Source organism: Varanus komodoensis, unplaced genomic scaffold (assembly GCF_004798865.1).
Source record: "Varanus komodoensis strain SLA01 unplaced genomic scaffold, ASM479886v1 scaffold3, whole genome shotgun sequence".
Lineage (NCBI taxonomy): Eukaryota > Metazoa > Chordata > Lepidosauria > Squamata > Varanidae > Varanus > Varanus komodoensis.
In genome coordinates, this window is record NW_025335761.1 from 26,228,093 (window position 1) to 26,255,728 (window position 27,636).

The 27,636-nt window shown below is 43.4% G+C and overlaps 1 protein-coding gene across 2 annotated transcripts in view; it reads left to right on the forward strand.

Annotated features, from left to right (window-relative positions):
• AQR (aquarius intron-binding spliceosomal factor) overlaps window positions 1-27,636 on the forward strand; it is a 64,934-nt gene that overhangs the window by 18,189 nt on the left and 19,109 nt on the right. For both annotated transcript variants that reach the window (XM_044436198.1, XM_044436199.1), the window contains exons 11-22: window positions 1,471-1,587; window positions 2,255-2,368; window positions 3,632-3,735; window positions 4,944-5,046; window positions 7,764-7,884; window positions 8,262-8,403; window positions 8,801-8,979; window positions 11,442-11,609; window positions 12,323-12,492; window positions 23,840-24,081; window positions 25,238-25,378; window positions 26,983-27,052. In XM_044436198.1, the coding sequence (XP_044292133.1) occupies window positions 1,471-1,587; window positions 2,255-2,368; window positions 3,632-3,735; window positions 4,944-5,046; window positions 7,764-7,884; window positions 8,262-8,403; window positions 8,801-8,979; window positions 11,442-11,609; window positions 12,323-12,492; window positions 23,840-24,081; window positions 25,238-25,378; window positions 26,983-27,052 (1,671 nt within the window). The remainder of the gene's footprint in view (window positions 1-1,470; window positions 1,588-2,254; window positions 2,369-3,631; window positions 3,736-4,943; window positions 5,047-7,763; window positions 7,885-8,261; window positions 8,404-8,800; window positions 8,980-11,441; window positions 11,610-12,322; window positions 12,493-23,839; window positions 24,082-25,237; window positions 25,379-26,982; window positions 27,053-27,636) is intronic.

Here is a 27,636-nt window from a genome sequence, read left to right on the forward strand (position 1 = left end):
GTCTTCATTTCTGCTTGCTTGATACTTGTAGCTGTATCCTGTCTATTTAAAACCTTCTGACTGCTGTGGCCAAGTGCAGCACTTTTTGATTTCTTGTTCCAAGTGTTTCTAGAACATATAGCTATCAAAGCAGCAACCATGTATGGCTGTAGTAACATATTTGGTGAATATGAAGTAACGCAGGGAGGTACTTCAGATATAATTTTAAAAATGAACCTATTGCTTAATCGTGGGGATATTTTATTAATGTAGCATTCTGAAATGGTCGTCATAAAAAAAAAGAGAAGGAAGAGGGGCCACTTTGATTTTTATTTGGGGGTGGTATTCTGTACATGTCTACATGGAAGTAAGTCCCATAAAGTTCAGTGGTCTTTATTGCTAGGTAAGCATTACAAGATTGCAGCCTTAATCTGCAACGTATACATGTTTAGATAGAAGAAAAGTCCTACAATTCTGACAGACTTTGTTTCTGTTTAAGAATGCACAGGATTGTGCAATTAAGGTCTTTGCTTTGATAGTGTGCCCCATATTGTGATATAGATTAACCACTTCTGCATGGCCAAAAGAGGAAAGGCTTTACCCACAAAGAGGGCATAGGCTTGCATACAGTGTGCACACACACATATATATGATGCAAAGCCAATGAAAAAGAAAACTATTTACTTCACTATAAGGGCAAAGACTATAACCAGGAGTTTTGTGTGCTTACTCAATCTTCTCTGTAGGTGATAATTGTTGATGGACAACTTCAAGACTCCTGTCCTTATGGTTCTTTACCTTTACAGACTTGGACAGAGCAGGCTTTCTAACAGAAAACTGTCACCTGACAGACTTTCAGATAGGTTCTGTATTGTGGTTAAGGTATATATACTGGTCCCAAGTCAAGTAAGAGTAACAGTGTCAGCAAAAGACTCACTGTTTTCCATTTGAATGATTAGAATGTTCTTTTATGCATGCCTGCTTAGAATTAAGCTCTGTTGTGTGAAAAGGGTTTTGCTCCTGAGCAATGGTATATAATGGATTACTTATTTTTCTGCAAGCAAATAGGGCTGATTTGGATTTCCCCTTTTTTCATTCAGTTTAGGACTATATTACTTTCAAACATATTGTTTCTCTAGTATTTATCAGTTACCATTTATTCAATTGTTTCTCTCCCTCTTTTCATTAAAAAAGCCTGAAATATCTTACCTATTTCAGCTGCCTTGTTTTCAACCTTCTCAGATTTTTATTTTATATCTGGTATTTTGTCCTTCATCTAAATTAATTAATTCATTCGGTAGGGCATGACTTTTCTTTACAGTGCTAATTTCTGTGAGCAGTTCACAAAATACTGAATATTTCTGAGTATTATTTGTGAATAAAGATGAATATTACTATCATTCTTCTAGCTGTAAACTCAGCCAGACAGCCGCACTTTGTCATAAAGTTCTCATAATATAATTGTTTGTTTGCGTGCTTTTTAAATTTTAGGCCCTGCTTCCAACACGACGCTGGTTTAATACAATACTTGATGATGCCCACCTAGTTGTGCACTGTTATTTATCCAGTTTGGCTAAAAGGGACAAGGAAGGGCACCTTTTCTGCCAGGTGAGGCTTGCTTTTATTTTGCAGAGGCCTTCTTTGAACATCTCATCCTATTGGACAACCTATGTAATACTGCATTATTATCACCATACTGCAACTGGAAAGTGATAGCGGCCAATAATGAGGTAGCAGCATGATGCACCTGTAATTGCCAAGCTCGCCCTGCTGCTGACTGCACTTGGGATCCTGTATGGAGAGGGAGGGTGGGTTTTTGCCTTGTTTGGATTTTATGTCAACTATTGGTATCCTTTCAGGACCTGCACCTTTGACACACAAAACTGTAATGTCAGAATGTCTTTAAATGCCTTGTGGAAGAAATTAGAGAGCAGACCTAAGTATTAGTTGAAACCCACCTTTTTGCCTTCCCTATGCAATCTTTGCACTGCCAAAGATCTGTTCTAAGAGGTTTCCCAGCCTGTCTGAACAGATTTTGAAGGTGCCCTGGATGCTGCAGAGGGAAGGGGCAATTGCTACTCCTCATTTTAGATGAAGGAACTGCTTCCATCTGTGGAAAAGCACATTATGTTTTAACCCTATATATTGAAATATTTATTCTTAAATCCAAATTAATCATGAATAAACAACGTGTTGATACCAGATTTAATATTCCTGCTGATATTAGGTTTCTAGTTTACAGACCCTAATTTTCTGTTTAACTAATTTGTTTCAGCTTTTAGACATGCTCAAGTTCTACACTGGTTTTGAGATTAATGATCAGACTGGAAATGCATTGACAGAGAATGAGATGACAACAATTCACTATGACAGAATTACTTCCCTCCAGGTATTTAATGTCCTTCCATTTCAAAAATTTAAAAATTGCCAAGTTTTGTTAGTTTGCTTTTTATTAAAGCTCTTTTGCAGTAATTGCCTATTTCTTCCCAGTAGTGTGCACAGATTCCGTTTTAATTCTGTTGCATATCACTGAGGGCTTAAGGGAGCTTCAGAAAAGGGGGCTCACTTCATTTGCAAGCCTAGAAATAATGCCAGTTTTACATGTGGCGATGTCTTTAAGCATACAGTAAATCACCCAGGAAACTATAGATATTTTTAGGAATGTTTTTGGTGTGTTGAGTAGTTGGGATTGAAGATATCCCTGAGCAGATAGTCAGTACACTTAACCAGTTGGCTTTGTGGCTCACCTTATTTGCCTTTGACTACTGCTTGTGTTGGAAAAAATTGGGTGTTTCTGTCCTTAGTTGCTAAACAGGAGAGGAATTCCCTCACTCACTTTACAAAAAGCAGTTGATTATATGTGTGTGACCTTTCTGACTTTGTTGGAGTTACATTTGCAAATAGCAGTATTTGTTTCTCTTCAATTTTAGAATAGTGTAGTGAATGAATCATTATTTATATAACAGCATCAGTGTGTGTGGTTCTTTGGAGATTAAACCTGCCCGAAGGAGCTTACAATCTAAATTTTGACACATGGGAACAGCAGAGGAAGAAGTGGGAAGTGGAGGCAGGGTTAAACAGGGAAGCAGTATACAGCTATTTGAACTGCATGTGCTTAAGCTGTTTACAGTCTAAGGTACAGTAGACGCGTTCCCCCAAACTGGGCATCTTCAGATGCTTTGGACTTCAACTCCTATAAGCCCCAGTCTGTGTGGCCAGTAGTCATCACTGGGAATCGAAAAGCTTTGGAGGATCCCAGATTGGGGAAAGCTGTATCAGGGTGCCATATACTGAACCCCCTGTCTTCTGTAATCCCCACCATCTGTGTTAAAAATCAAATCAAATTATTTGCCCTGCTTTGGGATGCAGGGCTAGCATTATTAATGCCATGCAACCTACTGGTTCTCAAGGAGGCAAAAGGAACATTATACCATAGTATCGAGTTGGAAGTGTACCATAGTTACTATAGGTTAACTCAGAACTGCTGAGGTTGCAATGCTTTTTTCTGATAAGCTTCACTCAGTATTAGCCACTTGCTTCACAGTGTTCTTGGAGATTTGTATTTGGCCTGATAAATTGTAGTGTATTGCATAAGCTGAGTCTCCAGTAAAAATGCTGTTGATTCTCCTCCTGGTTCTTGGTTGATTTCCAGAGAGCAGCATTTGCACATTTTCCAGAACTCTACAATTTTGCCCTCTCAAATGTATCTGCAGTGGACACCCGTGACTCTCTGGTGAAGCTTTTTGGGCCTCTAAGGTAAGTTTATTTTTTATTCCATTTGCCAACTCTGTATTTGTGTTCTCCTTTTATTAATGGGAAATCTTGTAGCTTCCACAATACTCAAGATTCTTTGAGCAACCATTGGAACCTTTTTTTCCAACCCGAGGCATGAGTATTTATTTGCTATTCAGTGATACCAGGCCATAGATGGGTTAGGGTTAGGGTTATCCAGAAAATCTTGTGGGGCGGACTATTCTTGTTAACACTCTGCAAGCAGCAACTCCTCAACAAAGTTTTAAATGAGGTCAGGAGAGAGATCTTATCTGCAGTTTCTAAAAAGCAAAGTATCTTGATACGTGTGCATGCAGCTATCTGATTTGCAGCTCACAACCTCAGTGCTTCAAAATTGTATATGTCAAAGAAGTTGTGTAATTTTGTTGATTGTAGATTTTAAAAAAGATCCTAGAGTATATTGGCCTGATTTGCATGTAACACTAAACCAGAATGAGCTCAGGCAAAACCATGGGCTTGTGCACATACCCCAGCTGCCATGTGGCACAAAGGATTCCTGCTAGGTTCACTCTGCAGCTGACTTGTCATTACTTTTGAACTAGAGATGATGGTTTAAAGTAAACTCCGGTCAGTTCCAAAACAGCCAGTTTTAAACCCTGGATAGGTTTGCTGGTTTGTTTAACCAGAGCTTGTTTCAAATCTCCAGGCTGAACTCAGTGGTAAGCCAGCTTTTGTGGAAAGTGAAGCTAATTCTGCAGTAATCCTCCTCCTGGTAACACAGGAGCAGGAGATGTGGTGCAGAGAGCATACAAGCTCATTCCACCCCTTGCATGCACTGCCAAATCTTGGCTTTCTCTTATGAGCCAGGCCACTCTGTAAAAATGCATACAGAGTTGGGTTCATGCATAAGGGTAGGATTACTGGCTACAACATGACTTTGTCATGGGTAGGACTGAGCCCTTTGTGACCTTCTAGATGTTTTGCCCTGCATCTTCAGTCAGCCCTGGGCACCATAAGGAATTGTGGGAGCTGCTGTAGGTAAAAGATCTTGAGCAAACAAGTTACTCACCCCTAGTCCAAAGCAGCCTCTGGGTCATCAGGTCAAGCAGTGAGCTCTTTTATGCTCTTTTCTTTTGACTTTTTCCAAAACTACTTTTTAAAAATCAGAATAATCTAGTCTTTTTCAGCTTTCAGTGGCTACATGGCTCTTACACTTTTGTTCTATTGTTCAGTCCAAACACACTCCACCAGGTGGCATCATATCTCTGCTTATTGCCAGCCCTACCTGAAGGTGAAAATACAAGCTACGAACAGGAGTTTCTGCTTGAACTACTGGTAAACATTATCAAGTTCTTATATCTGTGGTTGCTTGAGCATGTTATGAATTTAAAGATCTAAGTACTTACATACCAGCCTCAATTTTTTACTTGCTTTCTTAGATTTTTCTAGTCCTGCACTTTGAAGTCTTCCACTCACAAGGGGTTTCTTTAACTTCAATAAAAGCTGCTCTGTCTTCACAGTCAAAGAATGTTGCATATCACCTGCACTTCCATAAATAAATAGTTAGCTAGCATCCTTTGCCACATATGGGTTTCGTGTTTGTAACAGAGCAGATGCATGGTTGTGGCTTACAACACAGATGATATAAAGTCATCCTTCTAATTAAATGCTTATTAAGAATTTCCAGTGAAAATGTGCTTTAATTATTATAAGAATTAAGCATCTTAAATATTGTATGCACCTCTAACTGCAAAGCTTTGCTTGGAAAAGGGCTTGGTGATTCTCAGTTGAACTGATTTAATGCAATTAAGGCCACCATTCTGAAAATGGTGTAAATACCATCTTCAGAATGCTTTTCAATGACAACTTGCATTTTCAGCCCCTTTATTTCTGTTTCATCTGTCCAATCCACAAACACTGTTAAACTTTAGTTTACAATTTAGTCAGACAGGTAATAATTAGAGCTAAATGGTGAGAAGTTCAGGACAGACAAAAGAAAATACTTTGTCACACAGTGTTAACTAGAGAATCCATTTTCATAGGATGGGGTGATGGCAACCAACCTGAATGGCTTTAAAGGGGGATTAGAGAAAATAATGGAAAATAAAGGGTATCACTGGTTGCTAGTTCTGATGGCCTTTTGCTGTCTCCAGAAGCAGGCAGGATGCCAGTGTACACCAGTTGCTGGGGCTGTTGCCCTTGTGGGAAGGAAGATTTGTGCTGAATTGGCCTTTGATCAGATATGCCAGGGCTATTCTTAAGGCCATCCAAATTGGTGTAGGCAACTTGCCAATCTGCTGTGCTTAGACTTCACATGTTGCGTTACTTGGAGGTCATGCTAACTATTTTGTGACACCGCCACCATGAAGATATACTTGTATTAGGTGGCAGTTGAATCTCTCTGCAATGTCGCTAATGTGTCACTGGACACATGCCATGCTCTCTGAGGCCCTGCTCAAAACCTATTCAAAACAGAGTAGCCTCTCAGTTAAAATCGGTGGACTGCTAAAAAAATGTTTTGTTAAAACGCAAGCCTTTCCCCATTCCTTGCAGTGGGCAATACATAATCAAAGCCGAGATCATAATCAAAGCCTGGCATCTGCGCTACACTTCTGGGCACATGCATGTCTGGAGTTGGGGTGTGTGTAAAATGTGACACTGAATATCCAGAATGTGTTGAGCAGTGGTGCTGAAAATGCCAATCTTCGCACAATGCATGGTTGCCTCATACAACACACAATCAGTTTATGGATATGGTGATGGCCACAAATTGAGATGTCATTAAAAGAAGATGAGATGCATTCATATTGCATGTCTTCTCAATGACTATCAGCCAGAATTGGTTCAGAGGCAGGCAGCCACTGAAGAGTTGCAGCGCTGGGGAGTGGGAGAAGGTGATGGTTGCCATGCTCTGCTTTTGAGCTTTCCAAAAGGTGCCTCATGGGTTCCTGTGGGAAATGGGATGCTGGACTAGACGGGGCTTTGCGGTAATCCACAAAGGGCTCAGCTTAAATTCTTCTCTTTGTGAATATCCCAGAATTGATGAAGACCATTCCAGTAGCCAATGTTCTCTGGGAAGTTCACCGAACTTACAAACCAGGAATGAAATAAAATTTTAAAAAATCATATATAATTTTTAGAAAATTAAAAACGTAAAGCAGTTACAGCAAAATATATCTGTTACCTTTTTTGGACATGAATGCAGACAATCGCACTTAGAGAGCTGAGAGTAATGACTGGTGTGTCTGAAAGTTTTGGATGCTTACCAAGGTTTGGACACTTCGTGCAGAATAAGAGTACAGCTTGATGCAAAAGTAACATTAGGTAATTCAGGCTAGCTTGCATGCTTCCATGTTCCTCTGCCGCTCCTCTCACACAGGGTCATTTCCCCTCTTTTAGGTTCAGTTGTAACTCTGGATAGTGGTGCTTGCGTTCAGCATTTTCATTAATTGTGGTTAGCAGAAATGGAAACTTCTGTTGGCTCCAAAATTAAAAATAAGGAAGAAGGTCTGCATGAAGGTGAAACAGGGCAAGAGTCTAGTCAGGCAGGATTTTTATTTTTATCTTTAAATGGACCTAGCATGCATGAAATAGCATACATACCAGATCAAAAAGGAAAAAAGGGGGGAAACATGTAGCTAAATAATACAACAATTCCAGAAGTTTCAGCAGACTTTCATAAAATAATGTCCAAGGTTAACTATTGGCCATCTGTTTTTTGCATATTGAATTGCTGGCATCTATGCCTTCATAATTTTATTACATTCATTCTGTGATCAGACAGCATTACATCTGATGGAGTCTTTTTGTGCCTGTGTAAGAGATACATATATGCTTATCTTGAGACTTCTCAGAGATCTTTTTTGAACATCCTGATTTTTTTGTTTGCTTCTGTTCAAAACTGTTCAAAATGCTGAATATTTTTGGTTGATCCGTAATTTGTTTCTTAAAACATCTCATGAAGAATCAAGTGTTTCCAGCATTCTTGATAATGTTTGTGTAAATATTTGTCACTGTCTTAAGGCCATATTATAAAGAGTTTTGTTTTCCAGGTGTCCCGCCATGAGCGTCGAATTTCTCAAATTCAGCAGCTTAATCAGATGCCTCTGTATCCTACTGAGAAGATTATTTGGGATGAAAACATAGTCCCAACTGAATACTATTCTGGAGAAGGTATATTTGCTGAAAAAGTAGGGTTTAAATAGTTATAGGGAGAAATCCTGTGGCATTGAGTCAGTCTCTGAGGGGCAGCTCTGAGGTTAGAGACCAGGCTCCAAACTTGGAGCTGGGAACTGGAGTGCTGACCCCTCCCGCACCTCACAGCCAGCATGGAAATAACTGCGCTGTCTCCCGAAGTGACCTCAGAGAGAGGAAAAGCGGGTGTTCCAGTGACAGTGTGTGCTCAGCTCATCCTCAGGATTGCTGTGCGGTCTGAACCTTCTCAGTTATAGAACCTAGCATGATGTGACTTGATTTAAAGCCACTTGCTGTAGTTTATATGTGATAAATTTGGTGTGATAAATGAATTTCTCTCTCTTCTCTTTTCTCAGGCTGTCTTGCTCTCCCAAAATTGAACTTACAGTTTTTGACTCTGCATGACTACCTTCTAAGAAATTTCAACCTCTTCCGCCTTGAGTCTACCTATGAGATCAGGCAGGACATTGAAGACAGTGTCAGTAGAATGAAACCATGGTAAATGGCGCAAGTGTTGCATTGAAACTTTGTGCTTGAGAAATAATTCACCTGCATACCCTTTCCTGTTGTTTTTCTGGGCTTCTGGAAACTGTTGGAATCACATAAAATGGGATTCTTTCTTCTGTGTGTTTTATTCTTTAGACAGACCCGGAAAATTCCTTTGCTCTCAACAAGGAGGTTTCCTGGCCATGCTGGCCAGAGAACTTGTGGGAAAGGATGCTATTCCTCAGATACGTGACTTGGTTATTGCTGCCTTTGTGCAAGCAGTTGGATTCGATCCTGATTCTTGAATGTATTTCCAAATGTGTAACTAGGGATGTGTCTATGTCTTCAACAAAAACAACAATCCTGAGTGCAAAAGTTACAGTTTCTCATTTTTGTCCTTGGTCTTCAGGCAATCTGAATATGGAGGTGTTGTGTTTGGTGGATGGGCTCGAATGGCACAGCCCATTGTATCTTTTACAGTCATAGAGGTGGCAAAACCCAACATCGGAGAAAACTGGCCCATGAGAGTCCGAGCTGATGTTACGGTTAATTTGAATGTTCGAGACAACATCAAGGATGAATGGGAAGGTATGCCTGTGTTTAATTGCATCCTGTACAGTCATATCTTGAGATCAGCCCACTACAGTCATGCACAAAAAGCATAGAATTAAAGCTGTTTGAACCCTTTACTAGAACCCAACAAAACGAAGCAGTCCTTCCCCAAAACTTCTTGGTTGACCCAAGCTTTATTTCTGCAGTCTTACATAGGATGTTGGTGGAGAGTCATTTTCTTGCCAGTTGATAAAGTCGCTGGGAATCTGCAGTACTTGCCCATCTACTTTACATTACCCAGATACCTAGCAGCAGAATCTGGATTACCCTCTGCCCACCACTGGAATAGCCAACATTTTGCTGCTTTGGTCATTATGCTTGAGTTGACGTTCTTCACAAACTGCACAGGAAACAAGTCTTCATATTCTAGAGGAATTCAGCTAGCTCAGAAATTCAGTAAAATGCCTGTTTAAGGTATGATGGGATTGTATGTCCCAGTGATCGCATGACCGAATCCTAAATGCACACCATGCACTAAAACAAATTCTGTCTCCCCTATTTGTGGTGGGGGCTAGAGGGATTGAAGTGCTGCTTTAAATCTCAGACCAGCTTCTGGGAAGTTTTTATATATGTTCTTATATTAGAAATCCTTGCTTCCACATGAGAAAGTTTGGTGGGAATGTTATAGAAAGCATAGTATATAAGCATGCGAGCTATGTATGGGGATGTTCATGTATTTGAAACATTTGTATTCAGCCAAATTCAGTCCTAGGAATTCAAAAATTAAAGCAGCATAATAATACCAGAAATAACAAAATACAACAAAGCTAAGACCAGAAGATTAAAATAGTGAGCGTCCACTAAAACCAGCTTCCTTAGAAGCATTTCCGGTAGGTAAAAACATGGTCCAAAGGCCTTTCAAAACAGCTATTTTACTGCCCAGTGAACAGCAGTTAGCACTTCAGCAAGAAGAGCGTCCTTGAGGGGAGGATTCCAGAGCCTGAAGGAAGCCACTCCCTAGTGAATCAGTTGCTGTTCTAGGACTGTTGATGGACAACTTGAGTGTGGTGAGTCTTGGAAAGCGGAGGGATGAGCTAGTGCTCAGAGCCTAAAAATATAGTATCTAACACATCCAGGAAGGATACCCTTGTATACTGTTCAACACGAGTACAGATCTTTTGAAAAGAATTCTAGATCAGATGGTATAGTATAGATGCTCTGTGTAGTACCAGCATTGGTAAAATGTGTAAATATTTCTTTTGTGTATTTTTATTGGCCAGGATTTCATACCCTTGAAGCTCCCACCTTGAACTCAGAGGAAGGGTCTTTCACTTTCTCCCTATCCTACACTTCCCCTGGTGCTTTTGCATAGGCTGAAGAGATGATGAATAGAGGTGGAGAGCTAAAGTATCTGCAGCTCAGGTCATGTAAGGCTGGAATGCACTCAGAGGTGGCAAGAAATCCTTGCTGCTTCCAAGTTCATCCTAACCTAATGTGAGTGAGAGACTGATCTTTTCCCTTCAGGACATGGCAGGCTGCTTCATTCACCTAGTGCTAAGTTGGAAGCGCTGAAAAGTGGCAAGGATTTTTTTCACTGCTTTTGATCAGTGATTAAACAACACTCCTTTTTCTTGGACACATTGGGTTGCTTTTCATGACTCAACAGGGCACCATGGGTTATTTAACTCATAATGAAGCTCTGGGAGCATGTGGCTGCCATTTTGAGGATACAAAGCCAGCTCAGGAATCGTCATGGCATGCATACTCTAAAACTGACCAGAGGTTCAGATGATACAACACCCCCAAGTGGAGGTTGGATATCCAACCTAAGTGTGGGTTAAATAGCTCCTGGTTAGCTGCAGTGTGTTATCTAAGCCTAGTTGAATGATTAGCTTTCACCTCAGGTTGGGCACATCTCAGACATGCTGAGATATTTATGCAGTTTCTAGTTCCTTCTGCTTTGGTGCAAGGTAAGAAATCAATCCTTCTTCTCTCTTGCTTTTTTGGAGTAATTTACTTAGCCTCATACAGGGTTGAGAGGTACCCCACTGGCAATAATTTTTCACACGACTTCTGAGTCTGCAGCAAGATGGATGATTGCATTTCTCTGTGACTCCTCAGGGGAAAAAATCAACCTTCTCAGTGCAATGTAACCCTCTTTCCTCCTGGATGTTTGACAGAAGACTGATGGGCATGGGGGGGATTGAGGAGAACTTGGGGGAGCATGTAGTTGACTGGCTACCAAGTCTAAAAAATAGTACAGATTCCTTAATGCTATATTTCTGTCTGAAATCTTTGTAGACTTTTATCACATGACTACATATTAACAACAGTGCGCAAGCCAGTTTCACCTATTAACTATATAAATTTCTTTTGCAGGCCATTTTGGTACCATCTGACTTTGGTTTTGTTGACCTAAATTTCTTACCTTCTTAAGCTGCATTTATAAAAGTACTGTATATTAGCAAATAAGTCCAATGATTTTTTTCCCCATTCAGGTCTACGCAAACACGATGTTTGCTTTTTAATTACTGTCCGGCCCACACAGCCTTATGGAACACGTTTCGATAGAAGACAGCCATTTGTTGAGCAGACTGGCCTAGTATACGTCAGGGGATGTGAAATCCAGGGCATGCTGGATGATAAGGGACGTGTCATTGAAGAGGGTATGATGTCACTCACATCTCTGGTTAAATATGCAAGTGCAGCCTGTGCTGCACTTGTACCTATTAAACTCTCCACTAAAGCATCATATGTGTGACTGTGGCTATGGGGTGGTGCTGTCTTTTCTGAGGTAGAATGGCTAGGGAAGGAAACATGAAAACCCTGAGTGTGCCAGCTCCAGACTGGCTGCCGAAGTGCCAGTTCTTGAGGGCAGAACTGGATTGGGTACCTTGACCTGCCTCAGGCAGTGCAGCTCTCCTGGACAGCTGCGGCCACTGGGGAGCAGGGGGCACTGAGCAGGCGGCTTGATTCTGAATTGTTTAGCTCGGGTGAGCTGCACGAATCAATATGCTTGCTAATTCACAACAAGAGGGTTTAAGATTTTTAAAAAACCTGGGTTGTTGCGGTGTGCAAACTGGGTTTGGGTCCCTCCCTCACACACACACAGCCCCTGAGTAGTCCACCTGAATGCATGCAGGGATACAGGCTGGCAGCATAGCACCGCTGCTCCCACTGCCAGAAGCCCATTCACGGCAGCGTGGATCTCAGCCCACTGCTCGAGGAGGGGCTGAGAGCATGAGAGAGCATGTGGAGAGGCGTGGAGAGGAGGATTGAGCTGGAGAGGATTGGTCAGAGCTTGAAATCATTTTTGAAATGCCATTTTTCATGAACCAGTGTATTTTCTTTGTCCTTCTTTGTCTTTCAATGCATGCAGGACCAGAACCCAAACCAAGACTTAAAGGTGACTCAAGAACATTTAGAGTGTTCTTGGATCCAAACCAGTATCAACAGGACATGACTAATACCATTCAGAATGGAAAAGAAGATGTCTATGAGACATTTAATATAATAATGAGGAGAAAGCCAAAAGAAAACAACTTTAAAGTAAGCCACAGTACAGTTCTCTTTGTCTGCCTATGGGCTTGTACTGATTTTTTTTTAAGGATAGTGGTCAAAATTATTTCCTTCTACTGCTTCGGGCACAATCCTATGCATATTTACGAATATAAAAAGTCTTACAAATCCCAGCATGCATCAAGCAGTATACCCTGCATAATGCTTCCAGGTACATCCATTGAGTATTGTATTGGCAGAAAAATAAGTCTTAGGAATCACTAAGTGATAGCGAAATCCACAGTGACTGCTCAGGGGACCATAGCAAAGTAGCATGAATTTTGAATGACCAATAGCCAGTGCAGCAGAGCTCCTGACTATGTATGCAGGGCAGCTCCATATTATAAATCCTAAGATAGTTGTATGTATTGTAAGAACTTTTAGTCAAATTAGGCTAGTATTTTCTTTTTCTTGCTGAAAAAACTTTATGCTGCATCACATACTCAAAAGATTTTCCAGTGGCCTACTGAAGACGGGTTTAGCCTTTCAAGTTGTTAAAAGTGCAGTCAGACAACCAGATAATACAGAAATGATTTGGCAGCGTCTCTTTAATTTCACATTTTTCTCATGTTAAAAGCTAAGCCAGTTGATTATATGCGGAGTGCTTTTTGGGATCACTGTGTGCTTTAGGATAGTTCTCCCTAGCTGCTCTATGTCTCTGTATTCTTGTAACAGTAGAATATAGGTAAGTCATTCGCACAAATGACAAATGTTGGTAGTTTGACAAGCAGATAGCAGACAGCTGGATTCCTTTGCTGGGCCTGTAGGGAGAAAGATGTGAAAATCTCATGTAGTCTCCTAAATTAAACAAACATGACAGCTGTAGGAGTGCAAACATAATGCGATAGCTAAATATGACAGTCGGCACTTCTCCGTGGTTGGTCAGCCCTGTTGCTTGTGGCCGCTACATTCATATTGTGGAGCTTGCTTCCTTTAATACTAGTCATCTGTTGACTAAATATATTTTTGAAAGACAGGATGTTTCCATTTTTAACAAGTTCCCTCAAAAAAATCATGTGAGTCAGGAACTATAACAGCTTTTTCATTCACTGGTCGAGATCCAGTGTTCTTCATTTTTATGCAAAACTGTACTTTTCCTCCTTGATCAAGAAGCGACCTCCATATGATGCAGTGTTTGGAGCCTGGGCATGCTGATAATCCAAGGAGATAGTTCATTTGGCCAAGGAGTCATCCATTGTCCCAAGTTAGCGAAATGGAAATTACATTTTCCTAGCACTTCTAATGGATTAAATTCCACTTGGAAGACAAAATACTAGTTTCTTGAGTCCGGCTCTCCCCTTCTTGCTCTTAGGATCTAAAACACCAAGCATTCTTTTTGCAATTCAGATCTTTATTGGAACTTTGCTGGTACAAGACAAAGTAACTCTAAAAGCCCTTTAGCAAGTTGGAAGATAAGTCTCCGAATGTGTCAAGAATGCTAGTTGAACCCAGCCTAGGAACCTCTGCTAAAACTCTTCCCTTTCAGTAACTTCATGGGAGGAGCCATCCTGGGAGAGGAGCCCAACAAGACCTTATCATGAGGTCAGGAACCAGGCAAGGTTATGGATCTCCCTGCTCCCTTTCTTTGATTCCTCCTGTTTCTTCCTAAACATTCTCACTCTCCTGGCCAGCCTGGTAACCTGTGGAGAGCAAACCTGAGTGTGCTTCAAAGGCCAGTGCCACTGCCTGGATTCTCAAAACTCCCATCTCTGCTTTCTTAAGACCCCTTTCTTCCTCTTCAGAGTCCCATTCATGTGGACCCTAGGATGTCTGCCAAGGTAGTGGTTGGCTTCACTCACTACAACAAGACCTTTGCAGCTGCAGATGAATCTTCAAGGATCTCAAGTTCTTAGCCTTACCTCTTTGTGTTGATCAACTGAATGTGTTGATATGCACTCAAAATTATTAATTACCTTATTGCCAGCAGTTGCATTTAGTTACATAATAGATAATTTGTTGTGGCCTCTGTGCATCACACATATGGGTGCTGCGCCTACGCAGTGCCTAGGCCAGAAGATTAGAAAGCTAACGGTTTTTGGCGGGAAAAACTCCGCTCCCCTCCCCCTGCATAGTATAAATAGAGCGGAGTGTCCACCATTTTACTCAGTCTTTGCGACCGCCGTTCACTGTGCCTCGTGCCTGTTCGTCTCTCGCTTAGATCCTTGTGTTCACTGCTTGTTCTCACAGTTTTCATATATCTCTTCTCTATTTTTATACTCCCAAGTTTTTCTCTTGCCCGTTTCTCAAACCTTTCATTCCTATCTTTAAAAACAAACAAACAAACAAACAAAAATATTACCTTACCCTCTGCACTGTCTTCTTTCTTCTTTTCTACGATGGCGCAGTGAGCGCCATTCCGCAAATGTATTGAGTGCGGATCCAAAATGTCCCTGGTGAACCCACATGACCTATGCCTTCTCTGTCTTGGCAAGGGGCATAGAACTGATAAATGCGGCCATTGCTTCGCCTTTACCAAGCAGGCTAGAAAGAACAGGGAGAATCGTCTCCGCAAGCTCCTCTGGGACCAGGCCTTGATGCAATCTGACCAATTGGTCTTAAGGCCTGGCTCCTCTTCGGCCGCGCCCTCTCAACGCTCCGCCTCCACCACTGCCGCGCCCTCAAAGCGCCCTGCTTCAGCTTCTGCCGCTCCTCCACAGCGTCCTTCGAATGAAGGCGCCACTTCTATGGAGGCACAGCAGCTACCTTCTCCCCCAGCCAAAAAACGGGAGAAGCGTAAGCATACCGGCTCAGATAAGCCCTCTGCTCACAAGAAGTCGAGGAAGGAAAAGGCGGACAAGCTCGCCTATAAGGGCAAGAAACCCGACCACCCCAAACACCGGGGTTCGGGTTCATCAGGGTTTTTGGTACCGACCGCTGCTACGGTACCGACTCCCTCAGGACCGGCTCTGCAATCCGCAATGCAGGTGACTGTGCCGGGATCCCCCAGGTAGACTGTTTGGCCTGAGAGTGTGTCTCGGCAACCGGAGGAACTGCTTAGGGAGTCCATTTCCGATGGAGAGATCAGAGATTCCCCACCTAGGGAACGCTCTCTGACCCCGATGCCTGCAGCCAAACCACCTGTGGATTCGCCATTACCACCGAGACACCAAGGTCGTTTGTCTGAGCGCTGAGATGAGGATTGGCCGATGCCTGGCTATGGTGGTTTCACTGACTGGGGTGAATACCATCCGTTTGGTTACCCACGGGACCGTCGGTCACCATCAGTTCCAAGGGGGCTCCATCTACATCAAAGTGTTCGGAGAGAGGATGACCAACATCTCCAGAAACCTCCTCTTCTAGCGACCGGTACCGCTATCCTGAAGACCCGGATGAGTCGGAGGTGGATTCCACATCTCCTGATGTGGTAATTACCTCCCAGGGCCCTAGATCCCCTGACGAGCTGCATGTCACGTTCGCGGAGCTCATTTCCCGCCTCGTTCGGTCACTGGAGATCGAGGCCCATCATCGCCCCGGTCCCAGCACCGATCGTTTTTACGACATCGTCAGGGGAGAGCAGTCCACAGCCATAGCTCTACCATTAATCACTACACTCCGCCAAGCAATGGTCTAGCCCTGGGACCAACTGGCTCAACCACAGGCTACGTCTTGTCAGTACAAAGCTATGTACCGGGTTTGAGAGGAAGACATCCCATTCCTACTCCATCACCCGAAGCCGAACTTGGTGGTGGTTGAGTCCTCCCAGGGCAGGGAGTCGAGGGTTCACACGGCCCCTCGGGATAAGGAAGGGATGAAAATCGATATGCTCGCACACCGGGTCTATGCAGCCTCTGGGCTCGGCCTACACATATCGAATTATGAAGCAATGCTGGCACGTTACCAGTACTTCATAATGCAGAAGCTGGAGAATGCCGTCTCTTCCCTTCCAGACCATCAAGCGGACTTAGCCAGAGTCTTCATAAAGGAGGCCTTGCAGGTGGCGATATAACAGCTCTCCACTGCAAGGCATCATGTGGACACTGATTCGAGGGCCCTCGTCAGTGCTATTTCCCTCTGACGCCACGCGTGGTTGAGAAATTGCAATTTCCCTGAAGAAATGAAGAGGAGGGTAGAGGAAATGCTGTTTGACAGTACCGGGCTATTTCATCAGAAGACCGACCATAAGCTGAAGTCGCTCCATGAATCGCGTATGATGGCACTCCGCATGGAACTTCCTCAGCAAAAACGTAAGTGGCCATGGCCTCGATCCTCCTACCATCAACACTACCAGCCTCGGCAGCAATACCAACAGAGACAACAATGCTGAAGGCAGCAGCCACAACAGCGCTTCTCTCAGGGCCATCGACGTTTCGATACCGAGCAGCGTCAACGTTGACGGTCCGGGCGGACCATTCCATCTCTCCACTCCCCACCTTCCCCTCTCCCTTTTGGGGGCCAGCTCCAAAGCTGACTCCCCAGTTGGGAGTCCATTACATCTGATAGGTTGGTGTTGTCCATCATTCAGCTCAGATACAGGATAGAATTCGACATCGTTCCTCCGTCGAGCCCGATTCGATTTACACCTTGCTCTTCAGTACTCTGCGACGAAGTTTACCAGCTACTTCGTAAAGGAGCAATTCGACAGCTCTCTCACTCTGAGGGACTGCATGGATTCTATTTTTTACGGTCCCGAAATGGGACAGTGGTCTTCGTCCTATTCTGGGCTTGTGAGATGTTAATAGGTACATCAAACCTAAAAAGTTTCAGATGACCACCTTACAGAATATCCTTCCGTTGCTGAGGAGAGAGGATTGGTTCACCTCACTGGACTTGAATGATGCTTATTTCTACATTTCTTTCCATCCTTCTCACAGACGCTTTCTACGTTTCACTGTCGGATCCGATATATTCGAATTCAAATTTTTGCCATTTGGCCTCGCTACTGCTCCTAGAGTCTTCACAAAGTGTATGGCTGCGGTGTGTGCATACCTACGGATTCATGGTGTACAAATATACCCATATTTGGATGATTGGCTCATTGTGTCACAGACTAGACAAGACCTTCTCTCAGCTGTGCATGAAACGTGCTTTACTTGACAATCCTGGACTTTGCATTAACCGCGAGAAATCGTCCCTTGTTCCCACGCAGGTCATCGATTTCATCGGGGCACGTCTCTACTCTGAAGAGAGCATTTCTTCCTCTGAACCGTCGAGACACTCTTTGCATGCATAACCATCGGATTTGACAGAACAGAACAGTACAGGCTGTCACTATCCAGAGACTCTTGGGACATATGTCTGCTGCAGTTGCCATTGTCCCATACGCCAGACTCTGACTTCGGCCACTCCAGTTGTTTTTCAACAAGTCATTATATCCGCAGCGGGATCTACCCAGCAAATTAATCTGCATTCCGCTGTCGATCCTGCATACCATGACTTGGTGGACTATTCCGGACAACCTGTCTATTGGCATTGCGTTCCAACCACCTCAGCCAAAAGTAACCTTGTACACCGATGCGTCGCTCATCGGGTGGGGTGCAGCACGTGCAGGACTTTGGGTCCAAGGGCCTTGGAACTGACAGGAAGCAAGAAAGCATATCAACTTCCTCGAGCTCTTGACGATTTTCAGCACTCTCAAATCTTTCAAGACTGTACCTCAGCATCAAGTTGTCCAAATTGCATCCAACAACATCGCTGCTGTTTTTTACATCAACAAGCAGGGCGGGACAAGGTCACCGACTCTAGCTCATCTATCAATGGAAATTTGGGATTGGTGTATCCCAAGGGACATAATACTATTGGCAGTTCACATGGCAGGAACCGACAACGTAGAAGCGGATATGCTGAGCAGACAGATATCAAGGACCCATGAGTGGGAATTGGACAGACGACTTTGCGAGCACCTCTTCCATCTATGGGGATACCCAGACATGGACTTGTTCGTTACCCGAGAGAACAGGGTATGTGAACTGCTTTGTTCGAGAGCGGGTATCGGACTGGGATCGACAGGAGATGCCCTTATGATCCCTTGGAACAACATGACTTTCTATGCTTTCCCTCCAATTCCGCTTTTGATGAGGGTTGTATCGAAGATAGTTCAAGACAACGCTATGGGGATATTAATAACTCCATGGTGGCTGAGGCAACCCTGGTTCACCACTCTCCTTCGGCTGTCCAGAGGTGTATTTCTTCGGCTCCCAACAATTCCTCATCTGTTAACACAATGGAACAATTCGACATCCGGACTTGACTTCTTTGAAACTGACAGCCTGGTGTATTCAATAAGTCTCACTACTGAATTGGTTTCAATGACATCTCAAGCTCTGGAACACCCAGCTCAACAGACTGTGCAACTGAGCCCTTCCTCAGACCCTCCAGGAGTCGCTCCGGGACCGACAGCCTTGGATCCGGATATCCAGGCGATTCTTGAATCTGCCCTAAGGCCGTCAACATGTCAATTTTATGCGGCAAAATGGAGCAGATTCTCATCTTTTGCCAAGTGCCATTCATTTTCTCCAGGATTGGCCTCTATTGAGAACATTTTACAATTTCTCTTCGAGTTGCACCATTCGGGACTTAAACTTTCATCTATAAAGGTTTACGCTGCTGCCATTTCACATTACCATGGCAATGTACAGGGCTCATCTGTTTTTTCCCAACCTATGGTTCGGCGTTTTATTAAGGGACTGCAGAACCTTCATCCGTCCGTTCGTCCTGTCATGCCAACATGGAGTCTTTCTGTGGTACTCCAAGCACTTACGAGGCCCCCATTTGAACCCTTGGTGACTGTTGATTTACACTTATTATCTTGGAAAACTGCCTTCCTTGTAGCTGTCACATCAGCACGAAGAGCTAGTGAACTTTGTGTTCTTCGGATAGATCCACCGTATTTGAATTTTCACAAAGAAAAGGTCGTTCTTCAAATGGATTCAACGTTATTACCCAAAGTGGCCATGCCATTTCTTATGAATCAGGAGATTATCTTGCCTGCGTTCTTTCCATCGCCATCGAATCCGATTGAACGATCTCTTCACACTCTAGATGTTTGATGCTGCTTGGCCTTTTACAGATCTTGCACGGAATCCTTCAGGACTTCTAATAGACTCTTCATTAAATATTCTGATCATGCTAATGGCTCTCCAGTCACATCTCAGAGACTGTCTAAATGGATCGTCCAGACTATCGTTTTGGCATATCAGTTAGCAAAGATGGACTTACCTGCGTTCCCAAGGAGTCATTCTACGTGAGCAGTAGCGACTTCATCGGCCTTTGCGGCGGGAGTTCTGATCCAAGGTATCTGCAGAGCTGCAACCTGGGCTGCTCCATGCACTTTCGCCAAGCATTATTGGCTGGATGTACACGCCAGACAAGATTGCTCCTTTGGTAGAGCAGTTCTCTCGGCTATTCTTTGTTGATGACACCTCCCTTCTCCGAGTCTGGTAAGCTTGCTAATCACCCATATATGTGATGCACAGAGGCCACGATAGAGAAAAGCAGGTTGCTTACCTGTAACTGATGTTCTTCGAGTGGCCATCTGTGCATTCACACAACCCACCCGCCGGCCCCGCTTGGTGTCGGTGAGTGGAAATGTTCTTCATCGGTACCATGCTTAAATGTTAGGGTACCGATGATGATTACTGTGATATCATCTTCAGCCTCAAGGGAGCGAACATTAGGTCTTCAAGACTGAGTAAAATGGTAGACGCTCCGCTCTGTTTATACTATGCAGGGGGAGGGGAGCGGAGTTTTTCCCGCCAAAAACTGTTAACTTTCTAATCTTCCGGCCTAGGCACTGCACAGGTGCAGCACCCATATGTGTGAATGCACAGATGGCCACTCGAAGAACATCAGTTACAGGTAAGCAACCTGCTTTTTTATCACTGATTCTGAACCTGGAAGAATCTGAATGTTTTCAAATTTCACTGAAGTTTTCATGAGGGACAGCTAAGTTGATTATGTTTTATAGATAAGCACCGTTAATTTATTTTACATTTCCTGACAGCAATAATTAAATCTTAAGTGTCTTACTATGTCAGATAGGCCTGTCCTGCAGGGTTCGTACAGTGGGGCCGTTGCTGGTGGCCCTCAGAGGACCTTCTGTTAACCCTACAGTGATTTATGTAGAACAGATTTTGAGAGTCTGTCAGGAGGGAAGAGAAATCACCCCTTCCCTATACCACTGATGAAACTGTTTTGGCAGTGAGACAACAATGTTGTTTCCCACTCAGTGTCTCCAGTGTAGCATCACTGTGGAGCAGCACCATGTTGCAGCCCTAGAGAGTGTGGTGGGGTGGAGGGGGGAATTGGCATGGCAGATAGGCGTAATTGGCTGTTGTTGCTAAGTGCACCCGCCTTGTTCTGCTGCTGTGCCTTCCTGCTGCTATCGTCACTGCAGCAGCAGCAAAAGCAAGGCCCAAAGCTGGTCACATCGCACACCCAAGTCCCACCAAGACTGGCAAGATATTGAATGGGCAAAACAGAGGCATTGGCTGATTGGATTGTTACAGCAGTGCCTATGTCCTGGTTATGCATTTTAGATGTGAATTATCCTAATGCCCATGTGAATAAATTCATTCCTTAGACCAGCCGCCCTCAACCTGGTGCCCTCCAGGTGAGTTAGAGCACAACATCCAGCATTCCCCAGCCACAGTGGGAACTGCAGCCCAATGCATTTGAAGGGCACCAGGCTGAGTGCCTTAGATGCCTGCAGACAGATTCCTTTGCTCCTATCAGGAGGAGAGATAAGGAATCGAGCGATCTTTAAGTGATTGAGTGATCCTGGGGATGAGGATACCAAGCTATTATTTATCGGTGAATAATCATGGCTGTCATTTTGCACTAAATTTAAGAGGGGAAAGGGGTGACCACAGTGACATTTCCAAAATTCTCTTTTGTTGGCAAAAGACTTCTCAGAAGGTCACAGAATTTGGCACAGCTTCCTAACCAGTTACAATTTAGGATCAACTTCAGAACCTTTCCCCACTTTTTTTGCATGTGCCAGAGCACCTGGAGAAGGGCTCTTCTCTTACACTGGGCTTTTGCACAGTTCAATTCCCCTCTGCTTGCAGGGAGCTTCTTGCAGCGTGCTCTGGTTTTGCCTGCTTCAGACCATAGCTAGAAACGAAATGAGCACTCCCATCCCCAGACTGGCTTCCCATGCACCACTGAGAGGACTGAGATGTCTTCTTTTTTTAATGCATGCATGTATTAAGTACTTCAGAACACCGCAATATTGCAGGGTTGCTTTGAATATAGCTCCCCAGGGAATATCGAGTGATCCTGGTGTCTGGCCTGATGCAGTGACAGATACAGACACTGTTTTCTGGTGGAGTTTGATGCAATTGCAAATATGTGCAATTGCAGCAGCAGCCCATATTTCAGCCATTGAACTCCTGCAGATTTTTGGCACGGAGTAGCAGCTGTATTTTCTGGGCATCCAGCTCGGAAATTGCTTTTTCGCACAGCTGCACCCCAGGGCTGCTCGGGCTGCTCTTACTGCAAGCCATTTGTATTTGTCTGAGCCAGATCCCAGTGGCAGTGTCATTGTCTGTTCAGATAAGGAATGTACTTTCTTAGCCTTTTGCTGTACATTGAAGGAAAGTAATACGGATTCGTCTGTATTTTGTACCTTGATATTCCAGACACTGTCTTACTGCTGGTGTCAGAACTTCATGTAAGCCATGGAGTCTCCTGCTTCTGGCAAGCATAGAAGGTGCAGTTGACTTTTTCAATGAACCTTTTATTGCTTTTAGAGGCTACTTTTGGAGCAAGCTTTGGTGAGCCTGAGACTCACATGCTCCCTCTCTCCTCCTCCAGCACAGCCACAGGTTTCATTTTTGATTAGCCACACTTTATCATTGCATCTGAGCCTAAACTGTTTTGCCTTAAGTTTATTTTTTTTTTAAATGAGCCAGCTTCATAAACTGAGTTGCATAGTCAGGGTGCTTCTAGGCTTGAGGATCCCCTGTGTAAAGTGCTTTCTGGGGCGTCCTGTATCCTGGCCACTCTTCTTGCTCCCTCCCTGTTGCCTCTGCCCTGCTTTTTACTTCTTACCTTGGTGTGTGGGGTGTTTTTAGGCTTGCCTGTGCAAGCTGCTCCCCTGCTCTGGCTGGCAGGCTAGCCCAGCAGATGAGGAGATAGGCAGCTGCTGCTGGCTGGCACACAGCAGAAAGCAAAGCACTGCATGGGCCGACTCCAAGGATGCAGTCGCGTGCTATCTGCATTTAGATAATTTCCCCAGAGCAAGAGTAGCAGCTAGCTCAGCTAATCAAAAGCAACCTTTGGGAGTGTAGGGCCAGTGAGAGTGCCAGAGTGGTGAGGGCCTTGCTGGGGCCTCTTCAGGTAATGACCAATAGCCAGTGCAGCAGAGCTCCTGGCTATGTATGCAGGCCAGTTCCATATTATAAATGCTAAGATAGTTGTATGTACTATAAGAACTTTTAGTCAAAAGTAATTATTGAAATTAAAAATGTGAGCAATGCAATCTGGGCTCCAACTGTAGGTGGTGGTTTACTTCCACAGCATTTTTGCTGCCACTACTGCACTGCCTGTGTGTTACCATCTCTGTGCGTTGCCGTCATACTGCAGCACCCAGACCTCCACCCAGTAGTCTGTGGCTAGTAATACTACTGTTTGCAGTTGGCAAAATTCTTTGATTCTGATTAGTAAAAAAACTGGGGACTTCAGATCCTCCTGCTGCACCAGAGAAATAGATGCAGAGATGGAGAAGCAGGTGAGCCCAAGGCTCATAGTATTCTCATAACAAGAAAGCATAGCTTAATTTGATAAGACATTGAATTTAATTTCAGGAGCTGCTCTGCAAGTGATCCTGAAAAGGCAAGCTTAAGCCTCTGTTGTAGATTCCCCTGCTCACTCCTTGTGTCTCCTTGCTGATTTTTATATTCCCTGGCTTGAAATGTCCAGAAGAATTAAGCTATCAATACTGTGCAGCATGGTGGGGGTAAAATATAGTCCATTTTGCCCCTCTCTGGTTACAAAATAGTCACTGCACAGTCTCACTTACAAGTACTATGTTTGTGGATGAATGTATATCCTCTACAAAATCCCTTTCCTAGGAAATTCTTCTCTGCAGATGACATAAAGAACAGCATCATCAAATTTTTGTCAAATGAAGGGAGTTCGCTCTTGCTTTTGAAACAGTTTGGTAGTTAGAGGCTGTCAATAAATAGTGCTGCTTTTGCTGAAGAAGCTCTTTGTGGGCTGATGTCAGCAGTAAAGGTGGTAACTGCTTCATTCTGACCAAACCACCTACCTGTCAGCAGAAGAGAAGTTGCTTGCTCTGAAACATGCAGGAATGTTAAATAGCTCATGATATGACTTATGTGTGTGTTTAAAGCCAGAGATCAAATCCATCCCTTATTCATGTTCTGTTTTCTTGCAGGCAGTTCTGGAGACTATCAGGAATTTGATGAACACAGATTGTGTGGTTCCTGATTGGTTGCATGACATTATTCTGGGTTATGGAGACCCAAGCAGTGCTCACTATTCAAAAATGCCAAATCAGATTGCTTCCCTGGACTTTAATGATACCTTCCTCTCCATCGATCACTTGCAAGCTAGCTTTCCTGACTACAACATCAAAGTAACTGTTGAGGATACTGCACTGCAGATTCCACCATTCAGGTGATTAAAACAAATATCACCCAAATGGCTCATCTTCATTCCATTATGTTAATGCCACAACTCCAGATTCTTTGCCTGCCTGCCTGCCTTCCTTTCTGGTCTGTCATAGAAAACCATGCTAATGCTAGGCTGTCACAGTGTAGACAGACTTCTTTAGAATTTGGCTATTTTGCCCTTCTGGAGGACAAAGCTGTGTGATCCTCAGTTGGGCTCTTTTCACAATTCCAACTGATCAGGTGCCATCTTCCTTTGGACTGGATTCATAAAAACAGTATGCAGGTACTGAAACCTTACATCAGTGGCGGGAAGATTCAGACCAGCGGGGCAAACTCCAGCTCTCTTGGAATTCCAGCCAAGACCTCTGGGATCCCCCAGAAGGCCAGATCCTGTTTCCCTCAGCCTCTGGGGGTTGGTTTGTGTGTTAGGCAATTTCCTAGCTTGTTTGCAATTTTTCCTCATTGTAAAAATGTGGAAGACTTAATGTGGAAGATTTAACCACCCAAGACTTAATTAATAGCAGTATGGACTTTAAGCAGTACTATGCTGCTACTTTGGTATTTTTTGGCTGCAGGCCTGTTGTCTTTGGCTCTGCCTTGTACTGGAATATGGCTGCTGAGAGTGTTTCTGAAATAGAATCCAGTCCTTCTGCTGGAAAAGTCTCTATCCCTGCTTGATAGCCTCTGATTTGGGGCAATTAAAGGGAGTGGTCTTTGCAGTGCAGAGGAAAGGAATCCTGAGCTGACCAATTTTCCTGCCTTGTCTCCCATACTTATTAAGATGCTGTTTAGCAGCCATTTCCTTTGCTACATTTTTTAAAATGCAGTGTGTGATCTTTGCTCCATTTTTCCCTATATCTCTCTGCTTCAGAAATTTGTTTTTATTGATATCTTAATGTCTTGTGTTGCCCTTGCCTCCAGTAACGGCTGTCCTGTGTATAGAACTGTCTCCTGAATTCAGAATCAACCCTCTAGAAAATAAATCATACTCTCTTCTCATGGTCTTCAGTCATCTCAGATTGTGTTTCTGTTGCATCATGCAGTGTTCTACATTTTGCTATAAAGGTCATAAGGTCTTGCAGGTACAAGGTGCTAGACAATGAACGAAAATACTTCACTGGAAGTATCTGAAGCTGAAGAACAATGATTTCTCCCAATAGGATAACATTTCCAGTAAGAAATGAAGCAGGAAAGAAACGGAAAAATGATGAAGAAGAAGAAGTTGAAGGTTCCAAAACATTGATTGTGGAGCCACATGTCATACCCAACAGAGGACCTTACCCATACAATCAACCGAAACGGTAATATTTCTGTAGCTCTCTGCAAAAAAAATGACCTGGGTAGCTGTGAATGGGTGGGAGTGAGCAAGCGTTTTGGCTTCGGCCTGCAAACATGCTCCCACTGAGCTCAGAGGTGCCTCAGAGGTTGTCTATGCTACAAACTTGTAGGCTGTTAATGTAGGAGCGAGCCATTGTTATAACACATGGTTTGTTCTTGGATTTTGATTGTTCCTTCTCCAGACTCATGGTTTGGACAGCATGGATGTAGCATCTGTGGCTGTAGCCTCCCTGAGCTCAGCGGGAGCCCTCCCACCCCTGCTTCATCCATTGCAACCCACAGTTTAAGAAACCATGAGATGTGTGAACCCAGCCTATATGTGACTGTAGGGGTGGTAGTGTTAAACAAAGCATAATACTGAGAGCATTTTCATTATGATATGACTTACAGTAAAGCAATTAAAAACAAATTGGGGTTATGTGTTCTGCAGTTGACATCCAGAACTGTACAAAGGAGGCATTATGGGTGTAATCCTGTTGCAATTACCCTTGCGCCCTTGAAGCTGGAGGCTTACAATCCTTCTATGTAGTGTGGAAGGAGTGGTGGGGACAATCCTTACTTCCCTGTCTTCCCATCCTGCATTTTTGTTAGACAGGATTTTTCCCATTTAGTAACAGCATTTCAAAGGAGGAGGAAAGGTGCCTGAGGAAGCCACAGGATAACCAGTAGCCTAAAGTGCCTGATCTTGGAAGCTAAGCAGGGTTGGGCCTGCTTGAAATCTGGCTAGGTGACTTAAATGTTGTGAGCTGCCAGGAGAGCTTCAGCTAATGCAATAACAATATCACCTTCCCTTTTTACCCACCTCTGAGGTTGCTTTCCTGACCTTGGGGAGCAGCCAGCGTGCTCCTTTCCACTCTGGCTGCGAGGGGAGTGAGGAAGAGCAGCAAGCATTGCCTCTGGAACGGATCTGGGAATGTGAAATATCCTGTGGTGCTCAGGTGTTCTGTTGATGCCACAGGCTTGCTTTCTTAAAATATTCAAATTAGCCAAAATAATTTCCTAAGTTTAAGTCAGTGTTAATCATTATGTAGAAAATTGTGATATCCTGTTGATACAAAGTATCAAGTACTGAGATCAGCAAATTACTTTTATGAGGATAGATCTTTCTTTAAACCTGGATATATTGTTGGATTAATTTTGTTAAGAATTTTTCATGCATGCTAAAATTACTTTTGGCAGTAAATACTCAATCCTTTCAAGCCTGGTGATAAAATATGACTTCTGACGTTGATCCAATTAGCTGTTTTGGTCAATGGCTTTGTGTATCCTAGTTACAAATGATGAACCGTAACTTAATATTTTCAGAAGGGTCGTGTAATGACTTGGAATACTGCAGTGTCATCTCAGCCCTTAAGATGGGAATTGATTTATTTTGCTTTTTGTGAATTCCCTCATCTTACCAACTCTGCAGCAAGCTGATTTTATAGGAGCTAGTTCAATCTCCTTGACTGAACGGCTGAACATGTCTGAGAAAAATATCCATGAAGGCCATCTTTTAAAAATTCATATAACTTCTATCAAACAGAACATGTTCCGGATTAACATTGTACTTTTATTGAATTTTCAGCAATACAATTCAGTTTACGCATACCCAGATTGAAGCTATACGTGCAGGAATGCAACCTGGGCTGACTATGGTAAGAAGGCATATTGCTGCATGCCACCAAATGCTTAGCAGGCTTTGAAATACTGAAAAGTTCCATGTTTTTCTCCAGAGATTGAATAGGGGAAATTTCTACTTTTTCCACTACAAAGGGAGCTGTGACAGATGACCAAAGCCATGTATTTCTGTGTCTGGAATTTCTCTTTGTTCTAGATGACAGAGCCAAAATGAACTTTCAGTAAACCAGCCTTATCCAACCTGGGTATTGTAGTTCAAAATATCTGGAAGGCTGCACTAGTCTAAGTTCTGGAAAAGCATCTTTTTGTTACAGCAGTAACTTACTCCTCTTCATTTCTTTTGCCATTAGTCCTGATTAGAGATTGTTTTACAACAGAACCGTGGCTGAGATGCAGCTCTGCTGTGACACAGTAAACAGATTGCACCCATATGACTTTTACTCAAGTCTAGGCCCATTGGATTCCCCTGTCAGTTGATGCCTTGCCCCTACATAAGTATTCACACCATGCACTTTCCCAAATGCTCACACAAACTCCTTTTTGCATTTGGGTCTGCATTCACTCTGACTGCTGCTGCTTTCTCAGGAATGATTTATTTTTT